General features: G+C 48.0%; 1 protein-coding gene and 1 pseudogene across 1 annotated transcript; both read right to left on the reverse strand.

Moving 5' to 3' along the window:
- Nucleotides 1-18860, reverse strand: part of LOC115791920 (GTPase IMAP family member 8-like) — a 158721-nt pseudogene that overhangs the window by 46125 nt on the left and 93736 nt on the right.
- Nucleotides 236-11280, reverse strand: LOC115791928 (alpha-1A adrenergic receptor-like). Its single transcript, XM_030746228.1, has 5 exons — nt 10951-11280; nt 9217-9468; nt 6958-7351; nt 648-769; nt 236-568 (listed from the first exon to the last, which is right to left on the reverse strand). The coding sequence occupies exons 1-5, from the start codon at nt 11278-11280 to the stop codon at nt 236-238; spliced, it is 1431 nt and encodes a 476-aa protein (XP_030602088.1).

Genomic DNA, 18860 nt, shown 5'->3' on the forward strand with positions numbered 1-18860 from the left:
GGTTTCGTGCTGTTGATCTTCGCTGAGCGTCGTGGACGCTTACAAATGTCCTATGGCCATGTTTGTCTGTAGCAGGTGAAGAGCCCCACCCCGTTTCTCAGGTACAGTCATCACACCTGGATGGACAGAGTGTCTTGTGCGTTGGTTCAAGTGCTTTTCAAACCACTTCCTGTCAGCAGCAGGGAGGGGCGTGGCCACTAGAGACAGCAGCTAGCATTCCAGCTTCCTGTGCGGTTCAGACGGCGGCGTCCCCGTTCATTGATGCCCGTCGTCCCACTCCCAGACTCCGCCCAGTCCCAGCATCTTTAGGAGGCCGCTGGCTCAGCCGTCCACGCCCCACCGCAGATCCAGGGAGGAGGTCTCTGTCTGAGGAGGAGGAGGAGGGCCACGGCGGTGGGTGGAGCCTGGAGGTGACGCAGAGCGGGCTGGGGCTGACGGAGGACAGCGTCTGCTGGCTGCCGTTCATGAAGGACGAGTTGTTGGAGCCCTGATGACCGCGGTAGTTGCAGTACGCCTGCCAGCCCTGACGCTTCCTCTTCCAGCGGCAGCGCAGGATCCGGATGAAGGCCTGAGGACAGGAAGCAGAGGGGGGGTCAGCGAGACCTGCAGGAAGAGGAGGAGGCGGAGCTTGAGGTGTCACCTGTTACCTGTTTGAACTCTCGGCTGTAGCACGGGTAGATGATGGGGTTCAAGCAGCTGTTGAAGTATCCCAACCAGAAGATGACTTTGAAGAAGGTTTCAGGAGGACGCAGGCTGCTGTTGAACGAGCCTGGAAACAAACAAACAAACATAAACAAACAGGTAAACAGTCCCAGGTAAGCTTCAGGTGAGACCAGCAGTGCTGCTCTTCAGTCTACCTACTTTAAAGCTCATGTCAGGTGACAGGCTGTCACAATAAGAGTCTTCTTTGAGAAACAAAGGGAAAATTTTCAAAATAAGTTTCTTAATATAAAACTAGATTCAGCCTGCTGCTCTTCAGTCCTGACCAAAATAATTAATGACATCAGAACATTTTAATGTTCTGATGTCATTAATTCATTTTCAATTATGTTTAAAAAGCACAAAATATAGAAAACAGTGATTTTCATAAATTATCTGTGTTAGTGCTGTTTAACTAGAAAAGCATTCATCATCAAATACAGACACACACTTTGAATCAGTTTATCTGTATTTCTGTAAGTAGGTAAAGAGCCAGGATTTTTTAGAGAGCAGGAAGCTGTCATTCCTGAACGTTTGCTGAATAAAGTGATTTTTAGTTTCTTCTGCTGGTTTTTCTTTGGCCAACTGCAGGACTGCATTATGGCCAGCAGGGGGCAGCATTCACATGCAGAGACCATCGTCATCATCATCGAGAGCAGACAGGCCAAAGCTGAACTCTGAAGTGTGTGATCAGTTCTCAGGAAACTCCTGAGGAGCCCACAAATCTGACCAACCAGCTCTCGTTATCCCCAGAGCCCGGACCTTTAATATTCCTGGACCTTTAATATTCCAGGACCTTTAATATTCCTGGACCTTTAATATTCCAGGACCTTTAATATTCCAGGACCTTTAATATTCCTGGACCTTTAATATTCCAGGATTTTTAATATTCCAGGACCTTTAATATTCCTGGACCTTTAATATTCCAGGACCTTTAATATTCCTGGACCTTTAATATTCCAGGATTTTTAATATTCCTGGACCTTTAATATTCCTGGACCTTTAATATTCCAGGACCTTTAATATTCCAGGACCTTTAATATTCCAGGACCTTTAATATTCCTGGACCTTTAATATTCCAGGACCTTTAATATTCCAGGACCTTTAATAATCCATAACAGTGCATTATCCTGCTGCATGATCCCGTCCATCAGCTCCTGACCCGGCTTACAGTGTGATGCTGATCCAAGAAGAAAGCAGGCGTGACCTTCAGCCTCTCTGAAACTGTAATTACTTTATGATCATAATCACACTTTTAAGATGATGCTGATGGTTTCAGCTCCTCCTCCTCCTGCTGAGGGTCTCTGTGAGGTGTCCTGAAGGTGAGGCAGGTGATCCTCTGTGTGTCGGAGGATTCTGGGGGATTTTGGAGGATCAGGTTGTTGCTGTTGCTCAGTGAAGGCGGCCTCCTGAGCAGCTGGGTTATTTCCCCCTGCACATGGACTTGTAAGGCGATCTGTCTCCGTCGTACCTGCGGTGCAGCTCAGTCCTGTCAGCAGCGAAGCTCCTGGTTTGGTGCTGCTGTCTCCAAACTCAGCATGAAGCTGTTCATGAAGACGCTGCTCCACACACTCACAGATCAGAATCGCTGACATCTCATCATCATCTGCCTGATGATGATTATTGATGATCATTGCAAACATTTCCACTTTTTCTTCTTTCTTCTTCTGCCACCAAACTGTGACGAACACTCTGATGAAGATCTGATGGCTCTGCTCTGATGTCATCATCACAGGAGCCCAAACACACAGAGTGAGGAGCAGGTGAGCAACGGTCCAATCAGCATCAATATGAGTGTATTAAATGAGTACTTGGAGCCTATCAGTGTGCACGCCTTCCTCCTTCTTCTTCTGTTTTTATAGATGTGACTCTCTGGAGCAGGAACTCTCTGAGCATGCTCAGCAGGCTCTGCTGATTAATGAGGCCGCAGTGCAGATCATGACTCAGCACAAAGCGCTGCATCGCTGACAGAGGGCGTGCGTCAGTCTGAGGGAGGAAACGCTCACAGCTCTGATCTCTGATGGTTTCCTGTTCACGTGCACGCTCATGTTTCTAATAAAGAGCTCAGTGCACGTGCAGCAGTGTCCGTGAGCCCGCAGCTCGTGGCTCTGTATGATGTCACAGAGGGGACGAGCTGAGGCCCTGTCAGACACACGACGATGATTATGAGCTGAGAATTTTACAGAAACAATCAGCAGCTCAGACCAACGGCAACGTGACCCCAACACACAGAAATCCAACGAGGCTCCGCCCCCTGCAGAGGGAGGACGTCTGACCTCAGGTCCCTCACAGCAGCACACCCAGAGACACATTCGTGTCTTTGGTTTGTGTCACACAAAGTGCAGCATCAGCACACCGACCGTGGAGCACTGCAGTCAGTGACACGCATTCATCCGACCAATAGAAACGCAGAGAGACAGGAAGCAGGTGCAAATGGGACTCAGAGCCGGCGGAGGCTCAGAGCATCATTCCTGTGAGGATCAGCAGACTGTGAACACTGTCCACCAGCGGCTGTCAGCACATGCAGGAAGTGTGGTTGGACCTGAGCTGCTCAGCATGAAGACTTTAAGTTTCCTGATCATCAAACTGGTTCTGCTGCAGAGGTCCTGCAACACTGCAAACATCCAAAGTTCAGATCCATGTTTAAGTATTCAGGAAATGATGACAGTGTTGAGTCTGCAGTGCAGACACGTCTGATGGTTTCTCTGTGAACCTCTGAAGATGAGCGTTTTGTGTAGAGCAGGTAAATGAAGCACCTTTGTGGGGTTACACTAAGCTGATTTACAGGTGATTGTGATTCACTGACTCTAACTGCAGGATGAGTCTGTCTCCATGCTGGAGGAGGGAAAAGGAAGCTCTGCAGAGGGTTTGGAGCGACTCACAGGGTTCCTCTGATGTCTGGAGCAGAAAGTTCTGGCATGAATCATGTTGCAGTTATTGTGTGATATTTAAGCTGATCTGGGAGCAGCTGAAGCCTCTGTCTGAGGCTCGGTGTGGATGGCAGCAGGTCTAAAGATGGAATCCTGCGATCACAGGACTGTTTCTCTGAGACTCAAAGGATCAGGGCGCCGCGGCCGACAGTAAGCCACCGCCGTCTGTCTCTAATGAAACCCGCCGTGGGCCAAAGGTCACCTGAAGCCAGTGGGATTGTGGGTAACGCTTCCTGTGGGCGTTCAGAGATCGGTGGGATCTTTGAGATAATTCAGTGTTATTGAGAGAGTTACAGCCGACCTCAGCCGGGATTAAGGAGCACAGGAACTCCTCCAGGAGCCTTTTTAGGAAGTCGGGATGTTTGAGTCCTTTCACGGAGCGGCGGTCACGGAGTGAGACGCTCTGAGGAGAAAAACCTCCAAATATGCACTGCAGCTGCTCCACTCATCACCTGACAGACCGGCACACTCACAGGTACAAAGCCTGCATGAAGAGCAGAGCGGGTCAACCTGCTGCCTTCACTGAAACCAGGACCTCTGAGTTTCTCCTGCTGTGTGACAAAAACAACTTCAGCGTCCCGCCCTGCGTCTCCTGAATCATTCAAATGAAGTTACAGCAGACTTCCTCATCCATATTTCACCAAAGCATCCCAAACATCAGCCTCTGAGGCCTGCAGTTCCTCTAACCACCACCGGAGGCTCCACACAGACTCCCATAATAACTCCAGGTCTTCTGCAGGCGGCTGTAGCTCTCTGCTAGCTTCACCTCAGCTAACTGGAGTCCCTGAACTGGACCTGGTGAGAGCATGGAGACTATGTCCATCTTTTTTTTACAGTTATTTTCAGCCTTAATCCTCTGTTAATGATCCTGTATCACTTCCTGTTCTGAATCCACAGAGCAGTCACATCTGGGCTCGGTTTGCTGTAACATTATCAGGACTAAACTCCCATCAGTGGACACAATTTACACACAACGATGCAAAAAGAGGGCACAGCACATAATCAGAGACCCATACCACCCTGCCCACTTTCTCCTCAGGCCCAAACACACAACAAACAGCCTGAGGAAAAGATGAGCAGACAGCATCATCACACACAGAACTAGATTCTGCAAAAGCTTCTTCCCTGCCACAGTCAGACTGATGGCAGAGCAAAGGACTGCTCACAGCCAAAATCCACTGTGCAGCACTCCTCACACAGCTAAAACCTCATGTGCAACATTTTATTTATTCAGTTATTAAAATAACACTTGTTGGTGCAATATCTGTCAGGTCTGCATGTGCAATTTATACTGTGTTCTTTGTAACACTAAGTGTGCAATAACCGCTGTTCAGTATCCATCAACCTTCCATCTTTTGTATTTTTGTATATGTGTGCATATACATATATATATTTATGTCAATATTTACATATTTTTTTTCTATACTTTTTATTTTATTATATTGTATTATTTATATATATATATATATATATATATATATATATATATATATATATATATATATATATATATATATATATATATATATATATATATATTTTCCCTACTCTCCTACCCGAAACCTCTGCACAAGAATTCCTGTGTACCCAAACCTTGCGTGTGAGTACAAATGGCAAATAAAGTCTTGAAGTTGAAGTCTTGAAGACGTTACACCTGAGCCGAGGCAGCACCTGAGGGGGCAAACTTTAACGTCTTCCTCCTCCTCCTCCTCCTGAGGTGCAGTTCTGCTCTTTCTGGTTCTTTCTGGGCCTTTGTGGAGCTCAGACCTCAGATCAGCCGTGCTCGCCGTGTTTGACTGGCCCTGACCTCGGGCCTCAGGCTCTGATGTGTCGCAGCGCCCGGAGGATGTTTGGCGTGGATCCACCGTCCCTGTTGTGGGAACTTCGTGACAGAAAATAAAGAAACATTGAGCGTGTTTGACTTCCTGCGCTGCTCTGTCACCGCGGACGCTCCGAGTCTTTTCTGGGATCAGTCCCAGAATCTCCGGCTGCTGATTGGCCGCTGACGCAGGAGCCGAAGCTTCAAATATTTAAAATATGAAGAAACCCAAAATAAAGGCGCTCTGTGAGCAGTTTAGTCACCATCAGTGCTTTTCCCCCTCACTGCTGCTGCCAAAGCCAACAGGCTGACAGAGGACTTGTTTTTCTTCACAAAATGATGTTGGAGGATTTCTCTGCTCCATCAGAGCTCTTTACATTCACAGCGTGAGGCAGCGTGACGAGTCCGGTTTTCCCCGGATTCTGCTCCTCTTCATCCAGAGCCAGCCCGCCGTTCACAGTCAGTGCGATGAGGAGGCGCACGGCCGACACACGGCTTTAAAATATTATCTGAGGGATGGATCTGAGAGGAGACGAGCTCACACGGATTACATCCAGATGGGAACGCCGCAGCGCACGCTCCAAACTCAGATTCCTTATCAGAGTCTCATATTTGAGTCCTTCCTCAGCCGCCCGTTTGAACCTTTCACTGTGCAGCTTTCAGGACGATCACATGATGAGAGGGAACTGTTAGTTTATTCTGAGGTCTGAATCAGGACTTGACCCTTGACCCTGTTTTCCCGTTAGTCCACAGTGTGCATGTTTGTGTTCCCCTCCCAACTCTCCACATATGTTCGTGCTCTGTGCTGCTGCTCTCTGTAAAACCTCAGTCACAGTTGTGTTGGTTCATAAGTGCGTGCTGCACAGGTTTGTGGTTGTGTGTTTGAAAGCAGCAGCCAGAGGTCAACAGGAAGAAGTTCGTGTTGTGATGATCAGGACTGCAGACAGACACACTGGGCTGAACATGAAGGTTTTAGAGCGGAAGCTGTACCGCTCCATCTACGTCCCTACCCTCACCTGAGGTCATGACCTTTGGGTAGTGACTGAGAGGCGCTGCACGACTCGATGAGGCGACTCTTTGACTCACATCTGTGACTAAAACTGAGCCTGTGTGCAAAGCTAGCTGCTTCAGTTTAACCTGTGAAATCTGAGCAGCAGAGACACTGGCGGCCTGCAGGGGGCAGTGTGAGGAGGGGTCAGAGTTCATTCGGTGTCATTTCAGCGCTCGTTAGTTTGCAGCTTTAAACAGTTAGCTTTTTTCCTTCTTCTGTTGTCTGCGTGTCAGTAAAAACACCTTTATGATGATGTAGTTTTGCTTCTTCTTCGTTGGTTTTAAAGGGTGTTGTGTGTTTGTTTGAAGGATCAGCTGATTCAGTGTGAGGCAGGTTTGAAACATCTGAACGCGGTGTTTTACTAACAGCCACGCTGATGATGGTGATGAAAGGTGAAAGGTTACCTGTGGGTGGGTGTGGCACTGTGACACGTGAGTAAACAGGAAGTGAGGACGTACCGATGGGCAGAGCGAGGAAGAAGGGCAGCCAGCACAGGATGAACATGCCCACCACCACGCCCAGCGTCTTGGCCGCTTTCTTCTCTCGGGAGAACTTCAGCAACTTGACGGTGAGTGAGCTGCGTCCGGTCGAAGCCCCGCCCCCGCCGGCCTTGGAGGTGGGGCACAGCTCCTGGATCTGCTGGTTCCTGCAGTGGATCCTCAGCGTGAGCTCGCTGGAGTCCTCCGCCCGCTCCTTCATCATGCCGGCCTCCAGGTTCTTGGTGGTGCGCTTGGCCACGATGTAGACGCGGCAGTACATGGCGAGGATGACGGCGAGCGGGATGTAGAAGGAACCGAGGGACGAGAAGAGGGCGTAGAAGGGCTCCTCGGTGATGAGGCACACGGTGTCGTCCTGCAGGAGGAAACACATGTTAGACTTTGTAACCACGAGGTCACACCTGAGACTCCATCAGCTCCACCTGTCCGAACCAGCGGGAACGCCACGGACAGGAAAACCATCCAGGAAGCACACAGTTACTAAACATGGAGTCTGCGAAGAAGAATTAGTAACACAAAACATTCCTGATACAAAGACAGGAAGTAAAGTTCACGACTCAGTTCTAACCTGGAACCAGAAACAAGCACGTAAATGTTTATAAATGGAGACTTTTATCAATAATCCTTCAGTTTAGCAGAATCTAATGTTTTTACCTCAAAAAGTCTTTTTTATCACAGTAAACTGAGTTTACGTTTAGGGTAACCCTGCAGCTGCTGGTGCCCATAATAATATTAGAATAATGATAGAAAAGATACAATAAAAATATGAATAACAATCCAAAGTAATCAATAGAAAAAGACAAACATTATAAACAATGACCGAAATAACTCAAAGTGGAGGCACTGAAAACGCTCGCTTATAAAAATGTCTTTCAGAAGGATGATTCCACTGACAGGAAATCAGCCTCAGAGACTGTGGGGTGATCCTCGGCTGAGGACCTCGGTCATACTCTGGTGTGAGAGCAGAGTGGCTTTAAAAACCAGCAATGAGCGGGTGCTCGCTGAGGAGCTGCAGCTGGATGTGTTCAGAGGTCTGTAGTTTAAATAATGAGCTGCAACAGTGTCACAAACACTCGGTGGATTCCTCACTTTTTACCACACTGTCCCAACTTCATGCGGCAGCAGCTGTGAGCGCGTCAGCGATACAACGATGACTTCTGTCTGAGCCATATTTAGCTGCAGGAAGTTCATTTAAAATCACAGACAGTCACTGAAGGCGTCGAGTCACTGGGACAAAAAGATGTGGGTGGAAATCTGCAGAAACTGAGTGAAGCTGCAGTTTGACCTTTAACCTTTACCTGTTTCTGCTGTAGACGCCTCAGAAAAGAACGTGAGAGGAAAATCGGCCTCCATCTGAACCGGACGCCACGAGGCTCCGCCCACAATAAAGACGGGTTTAGCCAAGGAGACGTCCAGGAGGAGCTCCCACCTCCAGCCTCCACATGGACACCAACTACGTACAACAACAACCACAGTAAGCATTGCTGCAACCACTGCAACTAAATCACTGCAACTAAACCACTGCAGCAACTGCCTGGAAAGGTTGTGTGTTGGTGAGTTTGTGCATTTCTGACCTTCACAGAAAGAATCAAACAAAAGTCCACGACTGTGACGCGCGGTCACGTTTACTGACCACAGAGGTTAAAGGTCATCAAACTCTGTCTTCTGATAAAAGTTGCCATCACTGTGTGAAGTCTTTGAAGGCTCGAGGTCAGAGTTCAGAGCCATCTTACGCAGGTTTTAAACCAGCTTAGATTTAAACATACTTTGTGTTACAAAAAGCTTATTTTCTGTAGTAAAGCCATGCTGGTGAAGCCCCGCCCCTTGGCCTACTGCCACCTGCTGCAGGTAACACACTGACTGTGGGTCAGTAACTCACACAAGCCCAGCTTCACTTTAAACTGAGAGGCTGAAGGTTTGAGTGAACCTGATTTTGACCCCTGAGGCGTGTGTGTCATAGAAACCTGAGGTGTGATTGTTGCTCTTTGACCTTTATCAGACACTTTGGTCCAGAGTCCTGCAGCACACACTCACCTCTGCTGCTTTAAAGGTGCTTTAACAATAAAACTCAAAAATGAAGCACGCTCAGACTTCGTTTACAGCCAGCTGAGTCGCCCCCTGCTGGACATTAGAAAGAATACAGGTTTCAGACACATCAGCCTCCTCGGTTTTAGGTCTGTGGTTTAATTTCTGTGGTGCATGCTGGGTAATCTGGCGTACCTGTGACGGCGGCTGTTTCCAGCCTAGGAGCGGGCCGATGGAGATGATGATGGCGAGGATCCAGACGCCCAGCATGGCGAGCAGCGCCCGCCTTTCCGTGACGATGGTCGGGTACTGCAGCGGGTAGCGAACGCCGATGTAGCGGTCGATGGAGATGACGCAGAGGGACATGATGGAGGCCGTGCAGCACAGCACGTCCACCGCCGCCCAGATGTCACAGAAGATCCGACCAAACACCCAATAATCCAACACCTGCAGAGACAGGAAGTCCACCGCGGGTCAGATGGTGAACTTTATCCAACTGATTACCTTTAAACCACCTTTTACAGCTAAACACAGAGGTCAGAGGTCATGGTGATGGACAGTTCTGGTCTGTATTTGAACCTGGATGTTCTACCATGTATACATACACACACACACGCGCTACAGTGGTCCTGTATCACCATGCACTGCTAAGAGCCGCCACCAGAGGGCAGTGTGTGCTGTAAAGAGCTGAGCTCAGTGAGCTGTGAGACTTTCAGAGTAACCTGTAAACAGCAGGAATATTCACCTCGATGAGACTGTGCCTGAAGAGGTGACGGTTCAAACTAGCACCCACGTGAACCCTGCTCTGACCTTTGGAGGAATGCTCTGCTCACTGACCCCCTCATGGATTCATGCTAATCTAATTTAACCAGGAGGCAAACAGGAGAAGCTCTGAGGTGGTGTATCCATCAGAGCTCATCGAAGATCAATGAAACGTTCCTAACGTGTTTATTTGGGCCGTTATTTTGCAGCATCACCTCAAACCTGTGACATGAGACACAGAATCAGACGTTAGATCTGATAAAAACTCTCAGACTCGCTCACTTTGCTCCGAGATAAACTCCGAGAAATCCTTTTTCCCTGGAAGCTGCACTTCTTCCTGCTGAATTCTCCCACAGATTCAGATCAGGATTATTGGAGTGCCACGTCTCTCTGTGTTATCATCTCCGCCTGGACTCGGTGCTTATGCAACGCTGTGATTGAGCAGCTATTAGTTTATTTTGAGCGCGCTCACATCCAAGCGTCCATGTCTCAGACCAAACACTGCCTCCGATCACTCAGTCCAGCTAACATGAACCGCTCTCTGTAAAGATGAGACTTCAACAGAAAAACTGGGATCGTGACATTAAAGCATGAAGCTAAAGCCAAAGATAAACTCATTAAAGAGTTTGTTTACTCAAACATTAATATTCAGATTTCTATATTCAAATAATCAGCTGCAAAAGCTTTTTAGTGTTCAGGTAAAGTCTGATCTCCATCTGTCTTTATATTCAGTAAAATATCAGGATGCTGCTGCCCCAGACTTTGATTCATAAAATAAAATCAGTAAAATCTGAGCTGGGTGGGATCTGTTCTTCATTTAAAAACCTGTTTCCTTCCATATTTCCTCAAATCTTCACTTTATTTCTCTCCTTTCATATTTTCCACTCCTGGATTTCATACTGATTTTTACTGTTTGCTATTAATAAACCCATTAAATCCTAATAAAATGCTCTTTAATCGATCAGGAGGAACTCTTTACTGTCGCACTAACAGCAGAAACTCTGACTCACGGCACAAACTGGGACCGCGGGATATTTCACATTTTTTTCATGATAAATGAAGTCAAAGAATTTCTTCCCTCCGCTCTCCCTCCTGTCCTCTGACTCTTCTGACTTTGCTGCTGTGAAAACATGACAGAAATCTATCGATAAGTGATCGATAATCGACCTCCAGCGTGGCGGACACCGGCAGCACGGTGGTGCCCAGCAGCAGGTCCGCTATGGCCAGGTTGATGATGAAGTAGTTGGTGGGGATCCGCAGGTGTCGGTTGCAGACCACCGACAGGATGACCAGGATGTTCCCCACGATGGCGAACATGATGAAGGAGGCCAGCACCATGCCCACCGGCACCGCCCGGCTCAGGTCCAGCGGGGCGGCGCCGGGGGCCCCGCGGTGCTGCGAGCCGTCGGTGCGGTTGGAGGATGAGTTGGAGTCCGGTATGGGTCCCTGCGTCCCGGGGAAGAGATCCTCGGAGGAGCCGTTAGTCCACAGACTCATGGTGAGGAGCTTTGAGCCGGTAAATTGAAATAAATAAATAAATAAAAATCACTTATTTTGAAGGATTTGGGCAAAGCCCGGATAATTTCCTCTTTCTGTGAGTTTCCCGCCGCAGCGTCCCTCAGCAGGAGCTCCCAAATGATGTTTAAATATAAGGTTTGTAGTTTAAAACCCGTGAAAGCTGAAAGCAGTGACGCTCCTGTTAAACCTCGCGGCGGGGCGCAGCGCTCGTGCCGGGCGCGCGGAGCAGCAGCAGGTGGAGGCTCGGGTCCGCCGGGCTCGGTTCGGGGTCTCCGGGCGGTGTGACTGCCTCCCGCCGGGCCGCGGAGCTCCTCCTCGGGGTGAGCTGCGGATTCAGGAGCGGGTCACGGATCTCTGTGTCCTTTTATGGTCCAAGTGTTTAATGTGGGAAAGTTTGGAGTGAAGCGCAGAAAAAAAGGAAAGACGCGGAGACACAAAGTGCTGCATCTTTCTCTCACGGTGGAGGACACACACACACACACACACACACACACACACACACACCCTCTCTGCTGGCAGCACTGTAATCACAGAGCAGAGCCAAAGCATGAAGGAGAGGAAACAGCTGCATCCCAGGTGTGCCTAATAATGTGGCAGATATATATTAAGCCCTTCATAGATTTTAAAGCTCACAATCTTTTTATAAGTTCAGCTGTCAGAAAGACACAAAATCTACAATATTCTCACAAATGTACTGCACTGTCAAACTTCAGGAGTACTCTTTGCCGTAACTGAGTACTGCTGCAGTTCCTCTGGTGTCCAGCAGAGGCAGCAGTGAGTCAGTCCCCATAGACTCCCATGTTAATAAACACGTTTGCAGCTGATACAGAAACTGTGCAGGTCTCTGTGGATAACTGACCCTTCATAACAGGGAGGATGTTTCTATAACTCACCTGTTTAAATAAAGTTTGCATTATTAGGGGCGTGGCTTCTCTGACTGACGCGTTGAGCTGTTTGCTCGACTGCTTGCTGGACCGTGTTTGTGCTGTTAGAGCATTTTTAATGCAAATATCTGACCAATAATATCTGAGAAGTGAAAGGTAGAAATCTGATATCAAATATTATATGTAACATTTTTAGTTTTACTGTATTACTACACATTACTATATTATTAGGTATTATCCATCTATCCATTCACTTCCTCTCATCCTGTTCAGGGTCGAGGGGGGGCTGGAGCCTATCCCAGCTGTCATAGGGCGAGAGGCAGGGTACACCCCGAACAGGTCGCCGGCCAACACAGAGAGACAAACAACCTTTCACACTCATACTCACACCTATGGGCAATTTAGCGTAGCCAGTTAACCTAACCCCAGTAAGTGCATGTCTTTGGACTGTGGGAGGAAACCCACACAAGCACAGGGAGAACATGCAAACCCCACACAGAGAGGGAGAGGGGCCTGGGCCAAGGTGGAATCAAACCCTTCCAGATGGTATTCTAACTGTGAGGCAGCAGTGCTAACCACTGCTCCACCATGCTTATTAGGTATTATTATTATTATATTAGGTATTATATTATTTTATGTATTAGGGCTGGGTGATATGGATGAAAAATAATATCGATATTTTTTCTTCCCAAAGGTAGAAACAAAAAGGCCCTTCAGAGTCACAGCTAAATGTGCCAGATGTCACACAGACACTTTTATTAACATCCAGCTGTAGATGTACTGCTCAAAACCAAACCACTGGCATATTTAAATAATAATGCTCCTCAAATAAATTAATGCTTTTTTCCTCATAACAAAAGACTCACAGCTGTGCTATTAAAATGTAACCATTAAAGATGCAGAGCAAAAACAGTAAAAGGCTGATTATTCTTTAAAAAGCAGGCTGGTGTAGTCTACTTCACCAAAGTACTTCCTCCTGTGTGTACTCCTGTACATCCAGTACTCTGTGCAGGTAACAAACACGTAAACAGAGTGAACAAACTTCCCTCCTTCACTCAGTCACACATACACGCCGATGTATCACAGCAACAGCGGCGTCTACGTCCCTTCTGCTGTTAAGGTCACGTGACTTACGTACAGTTTCTGAAAAGCCGCTAAATCGCTAAGTTATCAACACTGCCTGCATGATTTACGGGGGGGGGGGGGGGGTGATGCTGTGCAGACAAATATTCAGACAAGTATTACAGTATTACAAGTATTACAGTATTACAGTAATACAGTTTGATGATCAGGTGTTTTTGTGGCTGCTCTCAGATCTGTGCACAGCTCACACTCAGGTTTAATATGAGACAATGTGATCACACTTAGTTACTCTGTGATTTGTATCATAGTAACTTTACTGTCACTCACTCTGAGTGAGATACTGCAGTTTTTATTGAGATACTGCAGTAGTTTGCTGCTCCTGTCTGATGTCGGCGTGTTGAAGAATAAGTGGCGTCTTTATTCCTCGTGCAGCTCGGGTCACTTCCTGTCCATTTCCCCGCTGAGCCCTGTGATGGGCTGACGTGCGGTCGTGGAGCTGAGCCGGTTCCTCGCTGTGGCACGAGCAGCGTCTCACACCGACGTGTTAATAGGTCAAAGATAACAGCGTGACCCCGGGAAGGGCAGAGGGCTTATCGCTGGCATGGGAACTCATTCAGTCCTGCACTCAGGTCAGAGCCGCAGAGCTGGATCAAAGGTCGCTCTGCTCTCCATCCTCAGGTCAGGTATGAGTGAGCCTTCGACTCGCCTCATCAGCATTATTAGGAGCTGCATTCAGACTTCCTCCCACCTCCAACAGGTGGAGGTGAAGAAGCTCGATGTTACACTTCCTGTTTCTGATGATGAGCAACTCAGGCTGCTCCAAATTCTCAGTTCATCATTTTTTACACTCCTGGATCTCCATGATGTCATAGAGGTGTGATAGCCCTCATATGATCATCTCAAGTATAGAAGCTCCACCCACTGTGTGAGGTCAGCCAATCAGATTCTTTTTGCACGGTTGCTTATAGTTACTGCTGGTTAACCTCTGCATCCATCCTGCTCCTCCGCCCTGAGGTCCTGCTGATGCAGAGGTTCATCTGTTTGTTCTTAATAATTTGCTTCCACGTATGAAATGATTTAGAGTCAGAGGAAGCATCGACCAATCAGAGAGCTACAGGGCTGTCACATGTTTCCTCAGCGGAGACAAACAGGTTAAAGACAGGAGAAGCCTTCATGTCTGAGATGATGCTGATTCAAAGACAGCTCTAAAAACATCTGATCTGGGATCAGAAGCAGAGAAGCAGGTTTACTGAGGACACTGAGGCACTCACTGATCTCAGTGTGTTGTTGTAATCGTGACTGCAGACTCACAACATGGCTGCTGAACAGCATCTCTGACAACTGACCATGACTGAGCTCAACTGCAAGTACACAGAATTTATGCTCAGACTCAGGGGGGTGGGGTGGGGGATGGGGCCGCGGTGGGGTGGTTGGGGGGGACTGGGCACTGCATTTCCATGCCCAGGCCAGTATGTCCTGTCGCCTGTTTGTGTCTATTGTTGAGTGAATGGGCATCTAGGAGGAGCGGGCCGCCCTCTGCGGTGGGGGCAAGGGCGCCAACCTCGGGTGCTGCAGTGCTCCGGGATGCTGTCACCGCGGCCCCGGGCTCACCTCCCCCTGCCCTGTGCTGGGGTGTGGGAGGTCGGGGTGCCTATTGAGCCAGCGGACAGCTGGCTCTCTTCTTCCAGGATTTTTCCTGGTCATATGCCCCCCCCCCCCCCCTCCCCCTCCCCATACACAAACACACACACACACACACACACAGAATACACATCACTCACAGATGTAGGATGGAGAGGCCACGTGGAGAGCTGCACCACCACTTGCCTCTCCGTTTTAATTGCACTTTAGTCATTATAACTCACAACACATACACACTTACACCCTGATACACATAGGACCTTTGGGGCAGGCATGTTACTCAGAGGTTGATGAGATGGGCCGCTGAGGTGGCCCCACTCGGATCCTCGTCACTGTCTGTCTCCAAATTTTATTTGCACTTTAGACATGGAGGGTTTTGGGGGGGCAGTGTGGGCAAGCACTGACGACCAACAGTTGGTGCTTGTGGCATAACTGTCCCCTCAATTTTAACTGCACCCTATACACCTCATTCACTCACAAACATTAACACATAGACCTACAAGTTGGGGAGGAGGAGGGGTGGATGGGTCATCTTACACCCCGATTTCTTGCGTCTCGCCCGGGGTAGGGGTCGGGTGGTTCCTTGGGGACCGGGCTGGTGGCGTCCTGGGGTCGCTGTTGGCCCTGGGGTGGTTTCCACTTGCCCCGCCTTCAGAGGGTGGGTAGCTATGGATGAATGTGTGTCTTTGTGTATTTGTCACCGTCTCCGTGAGTATGGGTGGGTGAGTGAATGTGTATGTATGGCATATCTGTGTGTGGGTAAGTATGTATGGGCATGTATGAGTATCTGTGTATAAATGTGTACACGGGTGTCTGGGTGTGTTTGTATGTATGGCTGGACCTGGGTCTGGGCCTTGTGCCTTGCCTCCTGGCCACTCCTTGCTGGTTGCCTCCTCCCCCCTACCCCCCTGGGATGGGGGTGCCTCGGGGTTCCTGGGTGGGGCTGGGTGTTCTGGCGTGGGTACTGGCCTGCCCCCCTTGGGGGTGCGGTGCGGGGCTGCGTTGGCTTCTTCGGCGTGGGGGGGGGCTCTGTGGCGGGTCGGGCGGTCCTTGGGTGCCGTGGGCCCGGGAGCCCTGCCGCCGGCCAGTGCAGGGGGCTGGCCGCTGGGGGGGGGCTGGCTTCTCATCGCCTTGGGTTCCCTGGAGCCCTCGCTCCTCGACTGGGGGGGCTCCGTCTGAGACCACCCTCTCCCGTCTGCTGGGGTAGGTGTGCGGTTGTCTTTGGACTGAGTGGCCGGGGGTCTTCCTGGCTCTTGGTGGGCTGCTGGTGGCCTGGGGTTCCGGGGGCTTTCCGTACCTGCCTCTGGCTTCTGATGGGTGGAGCTGCAGCGTTTTGCCCTCATTGGTAAGTACGTTCCATGACACAGACACAAACATGACACAGACACAAACGCCCACTCAATCACAACTCAACAAAATTGTTGGTGTGCGTAACATGCTTTGTTAGTTTTGTTTTTCACACACAAATTTATTTTTGCAAGTATTGATAGTATTTTTTTATATGTTAAAGTGATGAAGTATCTGATTAATAGACTTGTGCTCTTTCCCCTTTTTTTTTTTTTTTTTTTTTTTTGCTCCCTTTCTCTCTCCCTTTTTCTTCTCTTTATTTTCCTCTTCTTCAGCCTGTCAGCTCTGGCTGTTACATAGTATGTGGAAAAATAACTCAGATAAATAAAATAAAGGGTTAAAACATCAACAAGAAGAGCCTATTGAGAACCTATAGAGCTCATCTTGAAATAGCAAATATGTTTGGCACAACAACGCATTCAGATCACAGTTCTGCTTGCAAGATCTACCAGACATGACAGGCTAAAAGAAAAAAAAAAAAAAAAAAAAAAAAAAAAAAAAAGAATTTATGCTCAGACATGTCTGATCATTTGATTTGATCAGGGTTATTGATTAAACCTAATGCACTACATATTTACATATTTACATATGGCACGATACCACTTTTTTATGTCCGATACCGATATTTTAGATTTGGATATCGGCCGATACCGATATAAATCCGATATTTAAAATTGATCCAGGCATTTAAAAACATAAAAAAAAAATTAAAAAAAAGAAGTCAACAGTCTCTCACACAACAAAATCAAAGTCTTTTAGTTGTCCCACATACAAGACTAAGGACCAGGGTGGGCAGAGCTTTTTAGGCAGTGGCACCAAAGCTCTGGAACTCTTTACCACTCCAGCTCCATTTAGCTGACTCTGTGGCATCATTTAAAAAATAGTTGAAAACTTTTCTGTTTAACCAGGCTTTCTGGTTTCTGACTTTATTTTTATTCTTTTTCATTTAATATGGTAATGTTATTATGTTTTTAACATAGTGTTTTCTGGGGGTGGGGGGGTGATATTGTGTTTTAGTTATTGTACAGCGCTTTTCTGTCTGTGAAAAAAACTATATAAATAAACTTTACTTACAACAATAACTATCACCTGAATCCTGTTGCTTCTGTGTAAGAAGGTGATGCTTATGGCGTGTTGCAAATTTCATTAGGGCTGCAACTATCGATTATTTTAGCAATTGCTTATTCTATTTATATTGATTACCCAAGTAACTGGACAAGAAATACTTTTTTTCATATTAACAGTTCATCTGCATATTTTAACTTCCGTACTGCAGTTTTTCCGTGTGAAACAAACAGGGTGGATGGAGCAGCTACAAAGTTCTCTTTTCTTCACGTACTGATCAGGTGGTTGATGAAGGACCTCCAGCTGTTTCCCAGTAAAGGTTTAATGGAGGTTACAGGGACGAAAAGGCTTCTTTTGGACACTAGACAAACATTTCCTTCTGCTCCATCTGAGCGCGCCGGCTCCGCCTCTTTCCGCTTGTGCAGACAGACTGCAGTAAATCAGCTGACTGCTGCTGTTGCGTCATCAGTGTTCACGTGAAAAACTAGGGGCTGCGTGAGCGCAATCTTGTAATGCTTTATATTTACAAGGGGAAGGGGTCCTTCTGTACCAGACGGTCACCAGTGCTAATAGCTGCACTCGCTAGCAGTATGTCCGGGAGCTGAAGTAGAGAAAAAAATAACAGCTGATTCTCAGCACAGCGAGCACAACACACAAACAAGACACAGAGCGGTGGAGGCGGAAAAACATGTCAGCGATGATCGCTCAGTGTCAAAGGGAATCCGTCGCAGCGACGGAGGATCTGAGGGGGTTGTTTTCTAACTCCTGATCCCCCACTCCATTCCAGTAGGTGGCGGTAATGCAGCTCTAAGCTGGTTTGGTCAACCGCAAACCCACAAGAAGAAGAAGACGACTGAGCCCTGTAATGCAGCTAATGTGAGCGAAACGTTATTTAATGTATCGGATTACATTTTTTTATTTCTTTCCGATATCCAATCCAGTAATTTAGGCCAGTATCGGACCGATACCAATACTGAATATCGGATCGGCGCATCCCTACTATGTAGTGTGTCTGTCCGTGTGGACGTCTGCACCTTTTAAAGGACGCCCTTCATGGAGGTCAGAGGGCACGGCTCACAGTGTGATTACATTAGTACACAGCAGAGATGAAGTCTGCAGAGTTTAGATCAGGACGAGTGTTTGAATCATAAACATCTTCATAAACATTTTATACTTTTGACAGTTTTCTTTGTGGTCTGTAAAACATGAATGATAATAATGATCCTTTCACAGCACATCCACCTTTGATGGAGCCTGAAGACATTTTTTTTTTTTTTTTTTTTTTGCGTTTTTGGCCACAGCAGCTTTTATGGACAGTGGAGAGAGACAGGAAATGGGGGAAAGATACAGGGGAACACACGCGGGCAAATTGGCGACAGGCCGGGACGCGAATCTTCGCCACCCGCACCTCAACACGGTATGTGTACGTGGTGGCCGGCTTCACCACTAAGCCACCCAGGCGCCCCCACCTATTCTTTTCAGAGGAGTGGAGCCTATCCCAGCTGTCAGAGGGTGAGACGCGGGGTACACCTGGACAGG

Source organism: Archocentrus centrarchus, chromosome 14, assembly GCF_007364275.1.
Source record: "Archocentrus centrarchus isolate MPI-CPG fArcCen1 chromosome 14, fArcCen1, whole genome shotgun sequence".
Taxonomy (NCBI): Eukaryota; Metazoa; Chordata; class Actinopteri; order Cichliformes; family Cichlidae; genus Archocentrus; species Archocentrus centrarchus.

What these genes read in the sequence shown, in the direction of transcription:
- LOC115791928 (XM_030746228.1), bottom strand. Translation starts at nt 11,280, where the DNA reads ATGAGTCTGTGGACTAACGGCTCCTCCGAGGATCTCTTCCCCGGGACG. An exon ending in GGAAACAGCCGCCGTCACAG is followed by an intron (nt 7,352 to 9,216) that starts GTACGCCAGATT and finishes TTCCTCCTGCAG; the next exon opens with GACGACACCGTGTGCCTCAT. An exon ending in ACAGCCGAGAGTTCAAACAG is followed by an intron (nt 569 to 647) that starts GTAACAGGTGAC and finishes TCCTGTCCTCAG; the next exon opens with GCCTTCATCCGGATCCTGCG.